The 21,383-nt window shown below is 48.6% G+C and overlaps 1 protein-coding gene across 1 annotated transcript in view; it reads right to left on the reverse strand.

Moving 5' to 3' along the window:
• Positions 1-3,746: 3,746 nt before the first annotated feature.
• LOC138106996 (TOG array regulator of axonemal microtubules protein 2-like) overlaps positions 3,747-21,383 on the reverse strand; it is a 31,283-nt gene continuing 13,646 nt past the window's right edge. The window contains exons 6-18 of the mRNA XM_069008326.1: positions 20,714-20,875; positions 18,572-18,704; positions 17,630-17,735; positions 16,660-16,895; positions 15,018-15,170; positions 13,728-13,845; positions 12,665-12,768; positions 9,712-9,916; positions 8,319-8,535; positions 6,895-6,981; positions 4,463-4,712; positions 4,263-4,339; positions 3,747-3,805 (exon numbers count right to left, since the gene is read on the reverse strand). Of these exons, the coding sequence (XP_068864427.1) occupies positions 3,747-3,805; positions 4,263-4,339; positions 4,463-4,712; positions 6,895-6,981; positions 8,319-8,535; positions 9,712-9,916; positions 12,665-12,768; positions 13,728-13,845; positions 15,018-15,170; positions 16,660-16,895; positions 17,630-17,735; positions 18,572-18,704; positions 20,714-20,875 (1,907 nt within the window). The remainder of the gene's footprint in view (positions 3,806-4,262; positions 4,340-4,462; positions 4,713-6,894; positions 6,982-8,318; positions 8,536-9,711; positions 9,917-12,664; positions 12,769-13,727; positions 13,846-15,017; positions 15,171-16,659; positions 16,896-17,629; positions 17,736-18,571; positions 18,705-20,713; positions 20,876-21,383) is intronic.

The following is a 21,383-nucleotide window of genomic DNA, read 5'->3' on the forward strand; positions in this document are numbered from 1 at the left end:
AGCAGAATCCCCGGTGCACGCAAGTGCTTAGCTATGGTTTAAATCCCAGCCTAGTAAAGCCTGGGAAGGCTGGTATGTGTCAGGGAAAACTAGTCTGTGAGCTTATGGGGTTTCCTGCCATCACCAGCAGAGTGATGTGTCCTTTGGGGATTCCTCTGGAGACAAAATTAGGCACCTGCTCCCTCCTGCAATATTCTCTTAGATCTTTCTAAAATATCCTAGAAAAGACAGTGAAACTTCATGTCTACTTGCACACCCACTGTTTGAATAGGGGCATTTTTGTCTGACCGGGCAGCCGCGAGCCGGGTGCCTCCTCCCTCCCCTGCCGCAGCTGGAAAAAAAGTCGCTATCTCTGTGTGACCTTGAACAAGCTGCAAACTGCTTTGAAAAAGTTTTGCTCAGTTTTTCCTTCCCCTTCTCAGGCTCAGTTTAAAGGCATAAAAAGGCACAAAAATTAATTTCTGGGCATAGGGCAGCGATAAGGAATACACATCATAAAGTCACCCCAAGACACTAGTATTTCTGAGGGAAATTTTTTTACACCAAACCAACTGGAGTCATCAAACAGCTGACCTGGCGTTTCGAGACATGGGCCAAGGGGGAACCTTTCAGTGTGTTTGGTCAAGGCCGGGCTATGCTCAAGGCAAAGGTGTGTCAGTGTACTCGGCTCCTTCTCTCCTCATGGTGTCCGGCAGGCACAGGAGCCCACAGCTCCTGCAGAAACCATCACGGCACTCCGTGGGAGCAAACTTGTGTCCAGTCCTCACACAGAGCTCTAGTGTCCAGCACTGCACCTCCTTGGAATGAGGAATTGTTGCAGTGCTCTTGGAAGGAGCTAAGGAGGTTTGGCCTTCAGATCAGCTCCTTCCTAGCTCCTGATTTGCTGCCCTGGCTAAGCTGCTGCCTGTGGCAACACTTGGTTCACAGCTGACAGCCCTGCTCTGCTGGCAGGCAGCCATTGCAGGAGCTTTTGCTGGGGTCATTGAACCTTTCAGATCTTCCCAAGGAGAGCTAAGGAGGGAACTTGTCAAAGGAGCATTGCCTGGGCAAAGCTTTTAACATTAAATCTTTTCTTTGTGCTCACTACCATGCACAGTAAATATTTGAGGAAGCAAGCTTCCTGCTCCAGAAATTCCTCCAATCAGTCAGATTGCCAGAAAGAAAATGCAGATTTGGGATGTGTCATCTCACTTTAATTCATTGTATAGAGAAATACAGGAGCACTTCTTGTGAGCTGTGTGTCTAACCTAAGTGACCTTGCCACTAAGAACTGAGAAAAGTGGGGAGAGATGGAATCAGTGGCACAAGGATCTGCAGTAGGATTCTCCCGCAGGCCTGAGGAAAGTGCCCTGGGGTTCCACTGGGCCATGGCTTTTTACATCAAAACTTCATGCTTCACACTGGGGTGGTGAATCTTCCCTGGCCTTGTCAGTCCACACTGTGATCTCAGAAATGCTTGTTAGGCCTCAGCCTTGATGAACAGCCCCTGGACTAAGCTCCTCTTGAGCTTGCCCAAAACACTGAGTGCTCCCAGGAACTTGTGCTGTCTAACCAGATCCTGGGGTTTTCTATGAACAGTCTTGGAAACTACTTTTCTTGCCTGAATGCCATAACATCCTTCTTCTCGCACTTCCAAAGACAGGCTGCTGACCCAAAGTGCGGCCATGAGGAAGCATTTTATGACTGAAGCCCACTGTCTTGTGGCCCATCAACAGCGGCCCAAAAGGAAGCCCTCGAAGCTCTCCTGGACCACAGCAGCTGCCACTGGCAACCTCCAGTGGGGCCTCTCAGAGCCAGCGAGCTCAAGTTTCCTGTACTCACAGGATCGTCGATCAACAATGGATCCTGGGCCAATCCCCCCACTCCTCACGGCTCCAGTTTAACTACTGTTAAGCTTGAGTGCTGTTAAGCTTTTAGGCCACATTCCTTTTCATCCTTGTCCTTTCTCTCCCTTTGTCAAACCCGTCTAAACACACACACACACACACACACACACACACACACACACACAGAGTTCTCAGTTCATGTCTGGTTTGATTGACTGCATTTTGTTTGTTGCTTTTTTCCCTTGTTGTGCCTTAAAGGACTAGTAAGTAATAGTGTGAATGTTGCCAACAAATTTTGTTGAGCTGTTACTTCATATTCTGCACTAGTTTGAAAGCAAACCAGTGAGAAATCACAAGACAGAACTGTAATTTACTAGGAAAATGAAAATAATTGCAATAGTACAAGAACACTGACAGAGTCAGGATACAACCTGACACCCTGTTAATCAGGGTGGTGGTAGCAGCCCAGATGAAGTGGTCCTATTGAAGCAGTGATCCTGTTGAAGGCTCTGGTCTTCGGCTGAAGGTCCAGTAGTAACTCTTATCCTCTGGGAACCCAGGAGGGAAGAGCTGCTTGTGCTTCAATCCTACCTGATTATATCCAGGTGGGAATGCTTGGCTCCTCCCCCTGGGTGGAGCATCTCCCAAGGGGCTGATGTAATTCTATGAGTCATGCAGTGGGTCATTGCTTGCCCATTAAACAGAGATAGCCTCCAGAGGGATTTAGCAAGGATGAGTCATGGTAGGAGATAACAAACACAGCCCCATCTCTTTTAACAGCTTGTGAAGGTGACAATAGAATACATACTGTTGGTTGCATCTTACACTGTAACCTAGGACATATTCAATCTGGTTTTACTGATAACCTTGACAGTGAATTTTTAAGCAATCTCAGACACTCGTTCATAACAAGCCTTGGGAGCATGAGCTACAGGGCTGACATTGGAAAGCAGGAGAATCACTCTAAAGTGCCGAGTTTAAATGTCCATTTCATTGCTCTTCTATTTATTTCACTCGATTAAGCCAAGCCAAGCTTTTCTTGGAGGCAGAATGTGTGTGGGACGTACTACGCCATTATCCCATAACTCTGGGCTGAATGGCACCCAGGCTGCAGTACAGATTTGAGGAACCCTTGTCACCTGTTCAATAACCTCACAGTTCGCTCATCCTTCTGCAAACAAGTCGCAAACAACGCTGTTGGACTGCTGTCCTGGGTAAATATACATACAGATGCCTTTTCCAAAGCAGTGCCTCTTTTGCCAGTGAAATACACGTCCTCTTCTTACCTATGGAATTGTGATTGAAGACACCTCTGAGCCAGATCTGTCTGAGATTGCAAAGGAGCAAAGCTTTGGGATTTGGGCATATTCTCTTTGTTGCTTTGCTCAGGCCTTTTGTGAGCACAGAATACATTGAGGCAGAAAACTGTAGACTACACAGGATCTTCTGGGTCCATTGTCCCCCAAACATGGTAATAGGTGGCCCCATTGGAATGCTAACTAACAAACAGCAGCACAAATGACATGAAGAAAACATGGCAAAAGAGGAAGAAGAGAGGCCCTGTGAGGAAAGAATACCGTGAGACAGTGGCTTGTTGAGTCAGCTGCACTCTGACAACCTCTAGGCCAGCAGGTCTCACATTCTCGGCTTGTTTTTTTTTTAAATTATTTTATTTAAAACCGAAAAAAACCCCCTCAAAATAAAAGATATACTGTTGAAAATCTATTTTCAAATTTTAAAATATAAAATTACAACACATTTATTCAAACCTACATCTACATATCAGAACATATGTACATCTGTAACTACAAAGCCTAATGTAAAAATCCAAATCTTCAAACATTCTTCAGACAGGCAGAACCCTCTTCCTGAGCTCGAGGAAAGAGAGCTCTTCTGGACAGGAGGCAAGGGCTTTGACGGTTAGGGAACATAGGAAATGTCCAAGGAAAACTTCTTGATAAGACTGTAGCCAGTCAGTCCTGCAAAGTGGAGACACAAAATATAACAGAGGCCGCAATGCAAACCTAAAGCATCTGAAGCTACGTATTTAATGGGACAGACCACCTGGAAACTTCTAAAGAGCTGCACAGGGAAACACGCTCCTGCCAGCAGCCACTTGAGGCAGACCAGGGAGACACCCTGACCCACTTCCAGAGAGCCAGCACAGGAACAGCCTGGCCTCCGGGCTGCCCTGGGACAGCAGGGAGCCCAGAGCCCTGTGCTTTCCAGGAATGGCTCAGCTGCACACGCACCCTCCTGCTCCTCTCCCGGCCCCACAGCTGAGCAGCCCTACAGCTACACGGGGCACTGGGAGCTGCACAGCTCATTGCAGGGGGCACATGCAGGGCAGAACTGTTCCCTGGCAATGTGCCCAGGCTCTCTAGGCTGGCACAAGAGCCTTCCTCCCGCCAGAGAGCGGCCCAGCTCCCGCCTTACCTCTTTGTGAGGCTGAGCCATGCTCAGCCTTCACCTTGTCCTCAATCGGAAGTTGCTTCAGGCACCCCATGCCACGACTAGGAAGGGGGGTGGAGAGAGCGGGGGCAGGTGCACACCCTTCCTTTGCATTCTGTCATTTTTGGCACAGCTAAGAAGTCACATCCGGAGGTGTCCAACTCAGCACTTTGTCATCTTTCTACAGGTCATCGACACTCCACCAGCCCAAAATGTTGGAGAGGTTTTCCTGCACGTGCGGAGGCTGGCTGGCAGCATGCTTCCTCAGCTTGGCGCCCATCACCTTGTAGAGGGCGCAGGCAAGCTTGGTGACCACAGTGCAGACATTGGCGCTTCGGACAGGCAGCGCCTTGTTCCCCAGGAAGGACCAGAGCACGGGCAGGGCGTAGCGCTGGACGACTTCGGGGCTCCTGGGATAAACCCATCCCACAAGCGCTGCCGGAAGAGAGACACAAACTTCTTAACCACCAGCCTTAATGCAAACAAGGATCTACCTCTACTTGTGATTTTGGGAGTCTCTCTGGCTAAGATCAGTGAAATAACAGTGAGAGCCTCATGATCCAGAAATGGGCAAAGCAGCTGAACATCCCCGAAACAGAACCACCAAGCTCTCAGGACTAATTTCTCCAAACAGAGCCTTGTACCTGTGGCAGACTTCACACCTTTACTAAATCATTCCACAATTTATTTCTGCATGAACAGCGACTGAAATGTCAAATTGCCGTTTATTTCCATTTAGAAGTTGTCGAAACCCATGCCAAAGATTTTGAAATGCACCATAGAGAGGCAGTTGAGAGATTTCTAATAAAAGGGATGATTCCATTGTTGTGACCTTTGATGTCAAGTGCCAAAAGTCTCATCTGGCTCTTCCCTTTGCTTGGTGGCACACGGCAAAGGGCAGTATTAGACCACACTTGGAAACTCCAGCCCACCAGAGATGGGTGCTGTTTGACAGCTGGATTTGAAACATCAGTGACTAGCCGGTGTCTTTGGCAGAAGGCTTTTGTGGCTTCTAACAAACAGCTGTTTCAAACCTCAGGCTGTCTTAGGTAATTAGCCAGACCCCATTGCCATGGCATTGGAGCCTCTCCAAATTTTAATGGCATTTCCCCTCACAATGTTAATGGCATTTTTTCTTACAATGTGCGCTGAAATAGGGGAATAGAGAGAGAAGAATGCTACACAGGGGACAGAAATGTAACCAAAACACAAGTGTTCTCTCCCGCTGTCTCCAAAGCCTGCTCTCTGCTCATTTTCTGAACTGTATCAAACACAGACAAAAATCTACTACCAACAGGCTCCTTGCATGGCAGATCTGGCTGAGAGATCAAAACCTGATATGGTCTGGGGACCATTCTTATTTTCTGACCAGGCAAAATGTTATGTAGTCGCCATTTATTATTCTGTGGTGGAAGAGACTTCATTTTCTCTATGCTGTTAATCCACCAGCAGTCATCAACATTTAAACAGCTCCTGAAAGTACCTAAAACCAATTCTGCTAAGCAGGAAAAGGCTTACGGTACCCATTTTAAAATGGGAGTTCATTTGAGCTTACATGCAATTAAAGACATCGGTCACTACGCAACTTGCGCAGAGAAATCTCAGAGAGATTGCCACTAAATCTCAGAGAGAGCATCTGCTCTTTCTAAAGAAGTCCTAATTCCAGTTGAATTCCTTTATTTGAAAAAGAGATTAAAATAGCTGCAAAACTAACTTCCCTATTCCTGGAGATCTACTTTATTCAAATGCTCTGTAAAGGGCCTTTGACACTCCAATCGCTGAAGGTGCCCTTTTGAGATTCAGAATGAAGACACAAAGTGTATTAAACCTTGCATTTAAAGATGCTGGCATAATTAGCAGTGGATTTAGCCCCAGCTAAAGCAAGGCTATAAATAAAGCAAGGCTGTACACTGTCTTCTCTAGCATATATTGAGATTATCATTTTTCCATCCCTTGGCTATTGCTGACATAGCAAGCTCCTCTGAGCAATCAATTATCAGCTGCATTTGGAGCATTTTGGGCAGTGCTGACATAGGAAGACCCTGACTGCACACCCTGAAATGCTCAGTCCAATGGCACTTTGACAGCACAGGCAGGGAGCCTCAGCACTCTGCTTCTGCCCCTCTGCCCCCAAAGGCTGCCTTGCACAAAATCCGGGCCTCGTTAGGCTCGTGTGGGCTGAGTTTTGACCTAAGCTGTGACCCCCAGGCACTGCAGGCTTCCACCTCAAAACTTTCCAAGAGCAAAGCAAGAATTCTGTGAGGACAAAACAAATGGATCCCCTGAAACAGCATTTGCCACCATTTTCCCTAAAGGATCAGAGCTGTCCCGGAGCTTCCAAGAGAGGAGCCAGCTTGGGAATTTTTAGCCCCTCCCTTTCCTAGAGGCGGCTTCTGAGATGCCCCAGTGAGAGCTCAGCCCCGAGGCCGAGCGCCGCCCCCATCTCAGATGCTGCACACCTCTGCAGCAGCCAGGGAAAACCTGCCCAATACACCTTCCATGGGTATTGGGCAGGAGGGACAAGCTCAGCACCTCCTGATTTGGACCTGTCTATTCACTGGCATTCCCTGTAAATTCTGCCTCGGAAGACCTCTTGGCTTAGAAGGGGAGGCCATACCTGAGAGATGCTCCGTGACATCCAGCAGAGCTTGGCCCTTCAGTTCACTCCTTCGGTGGCTGAACTCTTTCATCAGTGATACTTTATCTACAAGGGAAACACACATTTCTGCTCTCTCTTCTGAGGTCATAAGACAAAGGCCAGTGGGGAGGGAAAGGGCAGGGGCAACTACATTTTGTAAAAGAAAGGAAATTCCTGCCGATTTTTGAATCCTTTTCTTCTTTCCTTCCAGCCTACTTGGGAGGATTTTAAATTCCAAAAGAAAAGCTCTCCTTTCACATTTGTAAATCCAAAGTTGTCTGCTGTACCAGGAGCTATGTAAAACATTTCACATCAGGGACCTCAAGAGTTCAATCACATGTAAGCAGTGAAAAGGTTTTGCATCCCAGAGCTTTGCAGAAGTGATCTTCTCCCTCCCCTATGGAAAAGGGTGAGAAGGCTCCAAAATTCACACATCCATTCCCACCTGAAGGATAAGCTGTTTTTAAATTGCAGGTTACCTGTGTGGATCTAGGGACAAGACACCAAGTTACTCATACAAGAGCTATTACTGCTCAGTGCCTCAGTATCCTGTGGGTTTCGGTAACATCTGTGAAATCAGATCTTGGCAGAGAGACTGGAAAATGAACTGATTTCCCAATACTTGACCGTCGTATGTATTTTAGTTTTCCTTGTGCCTATCTGTTGCGGTTTTGGGGGTCTTGTTTGAGTTTAGACGCTGTTGCCTGCATTATCCTGCAAGCCTCCAGTCCTACCACTCTAATAAGCCAAGGCAAGCTTTTCCTGGAGACAGAACATGTGTGGGATGAACTGTGGTCCTTCACAGGGTCACCAGGGCTGGCAGTGACAAAGCAGGCAATCTGCTTCATTGGGAACCACTACAGAGCTACACCCCAGTGTGGGTTTCAGTAGCAGGGTATTATTAAGAGCTCCTTTCCTGCATGAAATACAAAAAGGAGGTCCCAAATTATCTTCATGCAAGCATGCAGTAAAGAACTGATCCTGCTGTCCTAATGAAGCTAATGCCTATAATGTGGAGCCTCCCAGGAGGCTGCTCTGCAGAGGTTCTGATGCGCCGGTGTCCCTTCATGCCAACAGCAAAGCTATTCATTTGGGAAGTCAAATGGGGACCAGGAAAACTCCAAACATCCCTTTGGCCCTGAATTCCAGCAAAGCTGTAGTCCAGCACTTCCTCTTCAGACAAGCAGCACAGAGCCAAGGGCTCCTGGGACTTTTGGGAAATGCCGATGCACATTCAGGCCTGTTGGGGGACTGGTGCGTAAGGACTGCACCTGCACAGCTTCTGGTGGATGTCAGCTGGAGGTTTCCACAGACAACAACAGCTGTCAAGGCACTCAGCGTTCTCTTGACTTGCAGAGGCAGAGACACAGTTGAGGAGAGTCCATGCCAGGGCTCAGCCTTACCTAAGTGAGCCATGGATGCTTCCAGCGCTTTCACAGCTGCGGCATAAACCCCGGGGTCCTTTGAGTTTAGGTTGTTTGTTATTCCTTCAACCAAACAGATGATCACCGGGTTTAAGGCATCTTTCAGGACGCCTATGATTTCAGCCAGCACGTCCAGCGCCTTCTGCTTCACTTTCTTGTGCGTATCACCAAGTCTCGGGACAAAATAATCAAAAATCTGTGAAGAGAACAAACAACATGAAAGCTGGATTAAAATGTCCTTGTTTGAGGAAGGGATGTAGAAATGAGCACTCAGCAATGTAAAAGATGAAAGTGATCCTTCCTGTCAGGTCAGCACTTGCTTGCACAATTTTCCTGTGGGCCACTCACTGGAATGGTTGCGCAACCTCATGCTGGTTGAAAGATTTTCATATATTTTGAAGAGGTTTGGGCGGGGACAGAATAGTTCCTATGGTGTTTCCCTCCACATTTAAATCATTAAATTAATCCCATTTATTGATGCAAAACAGTATCTTTGCTTTCCAAGTATGGAACCAGATATTTACAATGCCCGTTTTTCTACACAGTTGTCTCAAGTTCTGAGGGCAGTTATGATTTTGCCAAAACTATGGCTGGAGGAGATCCAGGTTTTGTTCCGTCTGTCTCAGAACCTGTGTCTGGAGAAGTGCAGGGCTCGGATCAACTCTTCCAGGATCCAGACCAATTGTCTACCTAGCAGGTAGACTTCTGAAATTTAATGTGCTGTACCGCTCTCATTAGAGCAGGTTCAGTCCCTTGACAGCCACATTATCAGGCACCATTTTCTGGACAAAGGGAAAAAGCAGCTCCTGGGAGGAGAAGGAAGAGATCTGTCCCTAGCCATTTCCCTCCTTTTCCAAAGAGAAAAAAACGACCCCCCCAAGAAGGGTGAGCACCGTCTTTACCAAGAGGAATAGGGATGCCGATGGAAACGAATAGCCAGAGTTGTGCCTGTGCAAGACAAGTCGGAGTTTACAGAAGTATCCTTTGAAAAAAATTGGTTTAAACCTGCCCAGCCTGATACTTCTCTTCCCCATCCAAACCCATTTTTTTGTCTAGAGAATAATTGCCACGCTTTCAGTGGCTGCATTCCCTTCACTTAACCCAAGTGGGAGTAGGAGACAGCAGAAGTTACACCAGCAGAAAACTCTGTCCTCATTTGATGAACAACATCAATAGGCACCTGCCAGACAAATATATCTGGACTGAAATAACTTGTCCTGAAGCGTGGAGCTGAATTAAATATTTCAGGGTAAGAGGCACCAGCCTGTCCCACACAGCCAGGATGTAGTGCCAAGACACACTGAATTAACTTTCCTGCTACAGGCTTGGGAAAGGAGCTAAAGGAAAGGAACAATGAAGACACCCTACATACTTGGACAGTGTTAGTGGAGACGAGCTGGGGGCTGGTTTTACACAGGTCTAGGAGGAGTGCCACTCCTTCCATCCGTGTCTTAAACTCCTTGGCTTCCAGGAGATTGTAAAGCTTCTGGAGTGGCTCCGTTTCTTTCACAGCCAGAGGTAACGTGACCTGGGCTTTTGGGCGGCATAGGAGGCGCTCATCAGAGGTAGACTTCACCCTGGAAAATAAAACCAAATTAGGACCTGTTGGTGATCATACCTTCAGTTAATTGTGAGCAGAACATCTTGGGGAAGTTTCCTAATGATGTGATTTCAAGCTAGAAAATCCTGATCTAAAAAACAATGTGAGACCTCATGACAATCTGTCATGGGTTAGCAAGCATAGTCCCGGAAGTTCTTGCAAAGGGGTGCTTACAGCTTCCTCTGTGACCTAACAGAACCTATCAGCTGGCCAGTTTGAATATGGACAATTCTTTAAGCCACTTAAAGTTGTGACCACCTCTGTGGCCCACACTTAAGAATAGGAAACCCCGAGGCAGACTCTCTCTCTCTTGTTTCCAGTGCTGGGACAGGTGGCTGCGGGCCCTGTGCAGGGGACAGCGGGCCCGGCCCAGGCCCTGCTCGGGCCAGGCCGGGCCAGGCCACGGCCATCCTGGAGCCGGTGGGCCCTGTTCCACCCACAGAACCCCCCCCTCCCCCTTCACAGCAGGGCTGTGGGCAGCCGGAGCGGCTGGGCTCCCCCTCTCCAGTGCTGCCAAGATTCAGCTAAAGCTGCACCGCTTTCTGGCAGAGGTCATGTGACCAACAGTGATAAGCCACATTCCAGCTGCAAGGCCTAGGTGAGATTAAGCCTTTTAGTGCTATGAAGAGCTGAAAACTGGAGGGAAGAGAAAGAGGAGATGCTTAAAGCTGAAATTCTGTTATGAAGCTATGGTAGATCAGAGTACCCCTTGTAATTTCATGCAGGCATGGGGGGTGGAGCGTTCAACTTGTACTTGTGAGCAAAAGCACCTGCGCTGAGATAAGCAGATGCTGACGCAGCTGTAATTTCATGAGAAGTTTGAACAGGGAGAGATGGAAGTGATGAGGACTTTTGCTCCAAATGGAAAAGGAGAAAACCTCAGTTCCTAGAGATACTCCCAGAGATAATCCTAAAGAGGAAGATGAGGAAGACCCTTTGCTCCCAGGGAAGGAGAAGGGCCTCTATTCTTAGAGATGAAATGCTCCCAGAGATGGGTGAAGAGAACTTTTGTTTCTGAACGGCTCAACCTTAAAATTTTACCCCGGTAATTCAGGAGTGGACCCTCAAAAGCAGTTGTGGGAAAAGATGCAAGTCGGGGGGAAGGGACTGGCATGCGAGCAGAGAACCAACGCGGGCGGCTGGCTCGTTGTGATAATGTTTTCATAGCATGGGCAAGAGAGACTCCTCTTCCTAAATGGACTGAACAAGGTTATTATGGAAGTGGTAAACAGACTGAACATCTCAAGGGCTGTCTTTTTACATTGTCACTGGGAGAAGACAGAAAGGTGGGGGGAGGAGAAGTGTTCTGAAGGTGTGGTATGACTTTTTTTTTCTTCTTTTAGGTCTGTTAATAAACTTCTTTATATTCTTTCAAGTTTGGTGCCTGCTTTGCGTTTCTCCTAATTCTTATCTCACAGAAGGTAAACAGTAATGAGTATTTTGGACCAAACCACTACACTAAATTGGTGTTTCTGCCTGGTTACAAACCAATCCCGCTACACAATCATTACAGGAGACAATCTGCAAGCAACATTCTCACCAGTGCTTACTCAGGAAAACCAAGGATGAGATGCATCTCACTTATCTCCAGACAGCTTCCCAGGTACACATGTCGCACTGCTTTGTGAGGAAAGAGAGACGCTACTTCCAAGTTTAAATGCCTCGTCATGAGGGAGGTGTGTGTCTTATAATAAGGAAACTCATCCCTCTGGAGAAGTGTCTCTACAGCAGGCATGACAATCTGGAAAAGTAGCTCAGATGCATCTGAACAGATGGATAGGGGCATATCTGAAGGATCCAGAAAATCAGTAACAGGGATAAAAACAGAAGCCAGACATCCCAGCACTACGCTCACATGATTGCTTCCCTAGAGACTAGATCCACAGCTTAACAAGCCCACTGGGAACAACTCTCTTGGATCAGCCGGTCTCTTCCATGAGCATGGGAAGATCCTGACTATGCTACTGAGCCATGTGGTCACTCTCCTGCCAGCGCTGAGCATGACAGAGCTAAATAAATCCCCTCTGTTATCAGAGGACAACAGGTACAAGTAGCTCTCCCACTGGCAGGAAGAGACAGCAAGGACCAAATTCCTGTCTCAAATGCTGATTGCAGCACAGGGGGAAATAAACCAAACATGCTGCCCATCAAGCAAACGGTATGAAGGACAGGAATGTCAAGACAAAACGTCCACATTGAGACACCTGTTGACCAAAGTTGCTCAGGAACTGGCTTGCTACTTACTACTCATCTTGGTACTGTCTGAGGGTAAGAAAACCATGATTCAGGAAGGCCAAACCACATGCATGGGAAGTGCTATTTTGGGGAACGGCATCTTGCTTCAAGACTGGGACTTCTCATCAAAACCCCCATCTGAAAAAGACTGCTCTCAGAGGAAAAAAACCCTGCTTGAATTTACTTGTCCCAAGTGAGGCAGTGGAGACATGGCCCTCTCACAGCCTCCACAGCACTGTCCTTGCCACTGCACTGGATCTTCTGAGCTGCAACCGATGGGTGTCTTTTTGTCGCCCATTTTTTTGTGGAAACCCTTCCAGAGAAGTTGTGTTCAGAGTAATGCAGAAGGAGACATATTTTTTGATAGAGCATTTGTAGGGAAAGGAAACAATCTCTGGCACAGGTCATCTCCACCGGAAAGATTTTCCTGAGGAAGAGACATGTAAAGCTTGTCATGTGCTTTGTCACATCTAACTAAAGTGCTCAGTACCGTTTACTAGAAGGCAATGTGGCCTGGGGCTTCTTCGAGCCATCGCTCCTCTTCTTCACAGGCTCCTGGACAGATGGGTGCTCAGCCTTCTGCGTTTCCATCCCCTACAAAGGCATAAAGAAACCCCATGGATCTTTAGAATGTAAAATAGGAAATTACCTGTTTAAAACACAACTTAGAACCAGGATCACTGCTACCAAGGCTTAGGCAAACATTTCGGAACTTACAGAAGGAAACAGGCCAGAGGTTCATTCAGTGATGCCAACTCTTTGTTTTCAATAGCCCAAGGCAGGTTGTGGCTGCTACCATACTGAGCAGCAGTCTAAAATCCCAAATGCATTACTCTTGAGCATAAATGGGAATAATGCAAACTGGTAGGGAACGAATGTTCTTAAAGGAAGCTGCAGAAAAATTTGGACTCTTTGGAGGTTGGCCCATTGTGTTGGAAGTTGATTTGGTTCCACACTCACTCTCCCTGTTGCTGCACAAAGGCACACTCCCTTCTATAATGGAGGTAAAAAGAATAAAAAAACCTCCAGGCAAACAAATGATTTTCCACTGGATGCTGCTGAATTCACCAAGCTTCTTCCAGCTCCACAGGGCATGACAGCAGGGCAGTATTGCCAGAAGACAGACAGTAATTGTAGTAATTGGGATTGACTGGGACATCTTTTGTATATTTGGAAATTTTCTTGGCACTACTGCTTCCTGTGTCTTTTGCAAAGACTCTGTTATCTCCAGAAGCACTGTTCTCACTTAATTGCGTCACTGGGGGCAGAGTAGGGATAGTGGGGTGGGGGGTTATGCTTAAATGTAAACCCATTTTCTCCTCTTTCCCTTCCCTGTTTGTGGCCGATATTCAAAATATCCAATACTACACTTTTCCCCTAATACTATCAGTTCCTTTGTGCTCTGCAGATGAACAGGTTGAGGATCAACAGTTCATTCCCAGGAGCAAAAGGATTCGGCAGAAAAGGAATGAGATAAGATTAGGTATGTTTGATCTCATATCAGCAGTGGCAATACTTGCACAAAGGAGACATGTCTCCTACCAAGCACTTACTTTCTTCTTAATTCTTGTCAGAATATCTTCCAGGTCACGGGTGGAAAAAGATTGTTCCAAAAGCCTGTTAAATTTTTGGTGATTCAGCATCATTTTCACCATCTCCTGTCCATAATGCCTAACACAAGAAAGAAAGAAAGAAAGAAAGAAAGAAAGAAAGGTGAACAAACAAAGGAGGAGTGTTAACAGAATAAGCTGATACCTTAAACTCAGCAGCTGCCATACCTGCATGAGAAGGCATTACCTACTCAGCAAAGAGAGAGATTTACCTCCACTTGTCACTGCACAGTGCTGTCAGCTGAACACAAGAGACAAGAGGAGAACGTGGGGCAACAGAAAAATACAATCTCACTCTGAAACTGTGGGTGCGCTTCTGTGGCATCGAAGGATCCCAGGGAACAAGCGAAACACCTCTGCTTTGAGTCAGAGCTTATTAGCAGTGCCTTGCTGCCATTGCACAGTAATTTGCCTTTCTTTAACTGGCAGGGAAGCCAGGACCAAATGCCTCATGCTTGCTTTTGATTATTCTATACCATATGTATGCACAGGGGCAGCTAGTTGCTCATGCGTTCTTGGCAGCTATTAATGGGAATTTAATCCTCAAAGTAAGGGGATTTTGGTGGTTTGGGTTGATTTTGCCACTAGGAAACCACAGTTTTCTTCAAGAAGCAATTTGGAGGTCATTCAGCCCCAGATAACAGCATTATAGAAATCTGCAGAAGAGGTTTAGAAAGACTGAATACATTGGCTAAAGATCCCTGGAATATTTCTAGGAAAGTCTTAAGTTAATGAGAAAGAGATGTATGGGATCCTTCAGTGATGAACATTAGCCAACATTTTGGCTTTGTCTTGTGCACCTAAGGCCAAGCAAAACTGTTTGACTGCCTCATCTGATGGCTCTTTTGATCTCAGGAAAGACTCATTCCAGTCCCAGGAAGCTGGCAATGCTCCCTCTTGCGGGACAACCTCAGGTTCCCCAGCACAGTCATTTCCCCAGACAAGCCAGGGCAGTGGTCACAGCACCAAGCCTGACAGAGCTCAAGAAGCGTTTGGACAATGCTCTCGGGCACATGGAGTGACCCTTGGAGGGCCCTGCGCACGGGCAGGAGCTGGACTCGATGACCCTGATGGGTCCCTTCCAACTCAGCGTATTCCGTGACTCTGTGAACCTCATCCACACAGTGAGGTAACTTAATATTTCCTTTAGCTTCCACTCTTCTGTGGTTTTGCCCGTTACAGCCAGACACCCAACAGTTTTCCTGTTTTAGGAGGGGAAATGAAGATCATTACCTCGTGTCCTCGTGACAGTCCTGAGCAAGCGTCCCTGCCGCGTGCGCCAGCCTCTCAGCCCTGGGCGTTCCTGCGAGCTTCGTGACTCCAGTTTTCTCCATCAAGGACAGGAGGAGTTGGGCCGCGCACTTCCGCACCTGGACGTGGCGGCTCCTGGGAAGAAGAGAGCAAACACTGGGGCACAGGGAGCAGAGGGACACAGCGCAGGCCTTGGCCAGAGCATGCTCCCTGTCATTGCTGGGGGAAGGAGGCCTGGATTCTCCCTGACACTTGGGACACCTGTAGAAGGTTCTGTCCTCAGAGAACCACAAAGTTAGCCCTGTACAGAAGGACTGCCTGCAAGCAAGAGCGAGGAACTCAGTCTCCCTGCACTATCTGATACTCAATGTCTTTCCCCAAATTCACTCGGAGAAAGAGGGAAATTAAAGACAAGCCAGGCTGACCCATCAGGGGCCAGCTGCTACACAGACAGCCGCAGCAGGATTGAGGATATTTCCACCCATTTACCCCCAAATCTGCAGACCTTGGGAAAAAAACAAATGCAGGCAAAACACGCTGTGGGACATGAAGTTGCAGAATATCCAGCAATGCAGCCGGTTTCTTCTGTGAGGCTTGGCAAGAGATACATCTGAACGTTTCCCCCTTTTCCAAAGCTGAGGAAAGGGTGGCAGTCAGTTTAGCCAGGTTGTCCTGTTCTAGAGAGTGTCTCTTGGGGACTGTCAGGCCCAGCACCAACACTTAAGGCAGCACCTGGTTCAGCTGTCCCATGGCAGTCGGCCTGTGAAGGTGCCTGTACAGTGATTCATCATCTCAAGGCTAACATGAGACATCAGTTTGAATAGAAAGGGGGGCTCTAAGGCCAGGACAGTCATACAAGACTCCTCTTGGCAGGAGCTGCACCTGCTGTGCAGGCTGTGCCACACCCAGCACGTTGTCCCCCATGTGCTCCATGCCCCAGCAAGAACCCTCCTTACTTCTCAAGGGAATGGCATAATGAGGATGCATGGTTTTTCCCAGGGCCTCTGTGGTTAGGGCTGTGAAATATCAAAGAGCGCTCACAGCTGCAGTTGCAATTGTCCCTCTTCCCACAAAACCACAGGGCTCTATCCTTAGCCTTTGCAGGCACTTTCACTTGCCCGCCATTCACCACATCTAGGCAACTCGGACAGACTGGGAGAACTCCAGGAAGCAGCAGCAAGCTGAGTCAGGGGAGGTTGAGGTTGGATATCAGGAAAAAGTTTTTCACCCAGAGGGTGGCTGGGCACTGGAACAGGCTCCCCAGGGCAGTGGTCACAGCACCAAGCCTGAGAGAGCTCAGGAAGCCTTTGGACAACGCTCTCAGGCACATGGTGGGACCCTTGGGGTGTTCTGTGCAAGGCCAGGAGCTGGACTCGATGATCCTGATGGGCCCCTTCCAACTCAGCATATTCTACAGCTCTGTGATTCTGTCAACTAATGGGCTGCACGAGGGCAGAAATAGGTGACAAGAGGAAAGAAGTGAGGTTGATCGGAGAGTCACTGAGTTCACAGAAGATGCAGGATACAGGACCCTTCCCTCCCACCATTCCCATTCTCTCTCTCAGCCCTTCTCCCCCCCACACAATAGAAGGTGAAGAATACCACTAAGACAAGAAGAACCTACTGGACTCCACTGTCCATGAGAGCAGTCATTGCTCGTGCAGGAGTCACATGCTCCACCATGACTCCCAGGGTCTGACTGGCTGCTTTCTGAACAAACTCTGGGGAGTTCCACACCATCTGGAGAAGGACCCGAGCAACCTCATCCACCTCCGAGTCCATGTCCTTCTGCAAGGTCACAAAGAGCTCTCCAAGAGTGACGATTGCACTGTAAGACACCTTTGAGCGAAGGTTGGTCACCTGGGGAAGTCATGAGGGGAAACATAAGAATCACCTTGAAAAGAAAACCAGTTGCCTTAGACAAAAGTCCCAGGAAACGACAACACTTCCAGCTGTGTCCAGGGGAACACAAAAGCACAGGCAGAGCAGAAGAGCACAAGCACAGAAAGGCACTTACTCTGGCACCAACTTGTGCTAGGCCTCAGGCCTGCTTACTGCAGGCCTGAAACATATTATTTCACTTAAAGTGTTCTACTTAACTCTCCTGTAATGTCCACTGCTTTGGTTTTAGGCCCTTTTATTCAAAAAACAAAGAAACAAATTAAAGCAAGGGCTGCTCTCAAACCATAAAGGCACAAGCCATAAAGACAAAGGAGTCATTTACTCCTGTTTGAAAAAGCAACAGCAGCAGTTGAAGCCCTCAGCCAGGAAACAGAAAACACAGGCTCAAGTCTACAGACTAATTGGCAGTGTTGAATCACAGCTTGGGCAGAGATTTGGACTGCAGCAAATAACATAATTGGTGTCTCCGTTTCTGCATTTGCACGTTGCATGATAATGGCAGCTCGCTCCAAGAGGAGAGTGCCCGAGAGTGCCCGACCTAGCAGTAAATAGAGCTACACGTGCACACAGATCCTATAGAGAGCTGACAGAAATGAAGGCAGTCCCTGAGCACACAGGGAGATGAACAGGCACATATCTATTCTACACACCGTGTATGAGGCACGGAGGACGATTCAGAACAGTGTTCTTACCTCGTTGGTAAGTGCCAAGCAAACCTCACGAAGTCTACAAAGAAGGACTTCTGAGTGGGACTCAGCCAGGTGTTTGATGCTGAAGAGTCCCTTCTCCTTCAGCTCCCTGAAAGGCAAGTACCAAAAAGATTGACTTTCTCTCCACCCAAGAACTGGGCAGCACCCTCTGAAATTACCAGGCTGGCGGCTCAGTCAAACAAAGGGAGGTGCTTTTCAAGCAGTACTTGATGAAATCGTGGCACTCGCTGCCACAGGTTGCTGTGGCTGTCAAAAGCATACACAAATCCAAGAGGCAAATAGAGGGGTTTCAGAGTCTTCGTTTGTGGCCGTTTAACAAGGCAGCCTTTCTGAAGTCTCTGGCACATGAAGTCCCTATGTCAGTGCTTCCTGGAAGCTGTGAGACCATGCCATGCTGCTGTTTCTTGTCACCTCCCTGTGACTCTATGGCACAACTCAGTGCATTTCTCAGAAAGAAGAACTCCCTGTAGCTGCTCCTGGGACTCACATGCGGAAGGTCACAGGCAGACCCCGACTCCTGCCACTGCTGCCAGCAGTGGGGCCAGAGACAAATCTTACTCAGTCCCACTGGGCCCCGAGGCACCCAAATCTCTACACTCCAAACTGCTGCCATCCTGCTTCTGGCTTCAGCCAGCAAATCATCTTGTCCCACAGCTTTCTCTCTTCCCTCAAGATTTCCTTTGCAGCTCCACAGAGCAGCAGGCAAAGCGAGGAAACAGCACGGACCTGCTGCAGCTGGAGCACTGCTGCAGAGCAAGGCCAAGAAAAGGCTGCTCTCAAATCTTTATCCTCTCTCTGCTCTGGAGTGGTTTCACTGGTGCCCCTCGGCCCTCTGGGCTGTTGGGGCTCAGAGGCACTAGCAAGATACTCTCCTCACCTACCTTAACGCTAAGAGGGAGAAAGAGGGAACGGGGCCTTTCTTACCAGTCATCGCTGCTGAGCAAGGAGAGTGCCTCGAGCAAGGACTGCTGTGGCTCCAAAGAGGCTCCGTCCTTCTGCCCCTTCCCACGGAGCGGCTCCTCTCGGCGCTCGGCACCAGTGGCCGTCTGCGGGGTCACTGTAAGGAGAGGGTCAGCCCTGAGCGCTGCAGCCCCGGGCAAGGCACCCCGCCATGGAGCGGCCTGCAGCCCCATCTCCCAGCCAGGCTTCCATGAGGTACAAACTGGCACTGGCTCAGAGAATTCCCTGCTCTCTGGCTCCTTGCTTTCTCCCAGCCCCCCCCAGCTGGGCACAGCTCCTTGGCTAAACCTGACAATTGCCCACACAGCGCCAGCTCCCGAGTGCCACAGGTACCACAGCCAGCGGCACCTTCCTGAGGCCGCAGAGCTCCCACTCCCTGTGAGACAGTGCCCACCAGCAGGACTTGCTACCCCAGGAGGGACCCCTCAGCTGCCTCTCTTGTCTCAGTGCCCTGATTTCCCCGAGCCCTGAGGACAGAGGCACTCTGCAACTCCCTGAGGAAAGACCTGCAGCTGCCTCGTGACAGCACCAAGCCGAGCCTGAACAACCGAGCCCTGCTGGGCCCGGCTGAATCCCCTCAGAGCAACTACCAGGGAACAGCGATACCTGACCCTTCACACCTCACAGCGCCTCTGTTCCCATTGACTTCAACTGCTCTAGACAGAGGGCAGCTGAGTGCACTTACATTTCAGCCTGCTATTGGGAAGGGAGTAGTTCATGGAGTTTGTTCTTTCTAAGCATCAGGAATCTTTACTATTTCAGTAAAGTACACACTGGCTGTATTTCAAAGATGCTGAGGTGAAATTTGTTTGCCATCAAATGGACTTGTGTGCACACTGTGCAAGCCTAAGCTTTCTCTTGTGGAAAAATGGAATCTCTAGCCCAGATGGTTGATAAAAAAGCCTTCCAAATGCAAATTGATGATAAGAATACCTAAATACAGATGCAAATTGTGGGCAGACACAATCTCTTGATAGTCAGTTTACAAGGTATGAGAAAATTCAGACGATAAATGCATTTCTTATGAAACCCATTTGTCATCAGAAGGACTGTTGATCATAAATTTCACTTCATGCACTCAACAGGTCGTTTTCTAATGTGTACATGGAAACATCTGAGCTGTCTCAAATGATGGAGTTTAAATATTGCACAGAATCTAGAATATTCAGATGGGAGCTAATCTGGCTGTCACTGATGTAGCCCTGTCACTGCCATCAGCGGTGTCACTGCAGCAGGATGTCGATGTACACATCTATATACAATATGAATGGGGAGCCACGTCAGGCTAGTTCTGGTCAATTGTGACCATGGAAGTAGCATCACTAGAAAAGAGCACTCAAAGTATCATTCCTAGCTCCCTTCTTCTTATCTCACCCTACTCAGGATCATAGCACAGGCAGGCTGCCCTCAAAGGAGAGGCAAGAGCCACTAGGGACTATGTGCTGTGTATTCACGGCGGGCAGCAAACAGCCTGGGAGCACCAGGCAGCCCCTCCTGGCTGTCACCTGCTACACAGGCCGCTGTATTTGGGTGGGGTGACACAGGAGGCGCTGCTTGTTCCCTCTTGGCATTGCAGGCCGTGGGATGGCAGCAGCGAGAAGCCATTGGGCACTTCTGGGAGCAGCAGCACGGCTGCACCAAGTGGCTGACTGCCATGCAGAGACAACCCTTGCTGGGAGAGCAGGAAAGCTGGCTGCAGAGCCGGACAGCAGCACAGGCAGAGGGCCAAGATGGAGAGTGGACAGTTGATCGTGGTGGCACTCGGAGGTGCACAGTGAGCACACCCTGCCAGACTGCCCCGAGCTCATCCCTGCAGTTACAGCTGCCTCCTGGCACCAGTGCTGTAGTTTGGTCTATCAGGATGGGCAAAAGCCAGAGCTTAGGTCTTTACCACTACTTTATGCAGCTCAGCTTTCCAATGGATCTCTAAGAACCAAGTGCTCCAGTACTGCCGAGCTGGAGTAACTCAAGAGTAGATTTGCTGTCCATTCTCAGCACAGGCTATGAACCCAAGATCCCAGCTGTGGTGGCTGAGGCAGGAGGCGGTTTGCGCTCCTTGTGCAAGGAAAACCGGTGCAGGAAAAAGCTGCTGTGGAGCAGGCTTACCTGAGGAGTTGCGTGGGAAGCTGCCGTCTCCATGGATGATGGGCTTATTGGGCAGTAAGGGCACATTGTCCTGCTTCCTCAAGACCTTCTCCTTCAAGGCACTACCAGGGTGTTTTCTCTGCACACTGGAAGCTGTGCCATTGACAGGCAGTAGGCTAAAGCCTGCAGGGACCAAAGAGGAGCTTGGGAGTGGAGGCTGACAATGGAAAGGCCCAGAAAACTTGCTGGAGCTGGGTAACGTCTCTTTGTTATCCCAATGAACTTCAAGTATAACAGTGGCACAGTACCATGGGAAAGTGATCACAGAATCACAGACTCCTAGAAGAGTTTGGGTCTGAAGGCACCTTTAACCACCATCTAGTCCAGCCCCCATGAGCAGGGACATCTTCAGCTAGAGCAGGTTCCTCAGGGCCCCATCTAACACGGCCTTGAACACCTTCAAGGATCGATCAACAACAGCTTCTCGGGGCAAACTCTTCCAGTGTTTCATCCCCTTCATTATAAAAAACTTCTTCCTAATATCTAATCGAAATCTACCCTCTTCTGGTTTCAAAGCAAATTGCAGGGATGCTTCCCTGAAGAAACAAGGAAACCCCAGTATTGCTTTTCTTTTGTTTCCCTGTTTCCGAAGCTGGCTGGGGAAGTTCCCAAAAGAAAGTGCAGATAACCT

Source organism: Aphelocoma coerulescens, chromosome 3, assembly GCF_041296385.1.
Source record: "Aphelocoma coerulescens isolate FSJ_1873_10779 chromosome 3, UR_Acoe_1.0, whole genome shotgun sequence".
NCBI classification, from domain to species: Eukaryota; Metazoa; Chordata; class Aves; order Passeriformes; family Corvidae; genus Aphelocoma; species Aphelocoma coerulescens.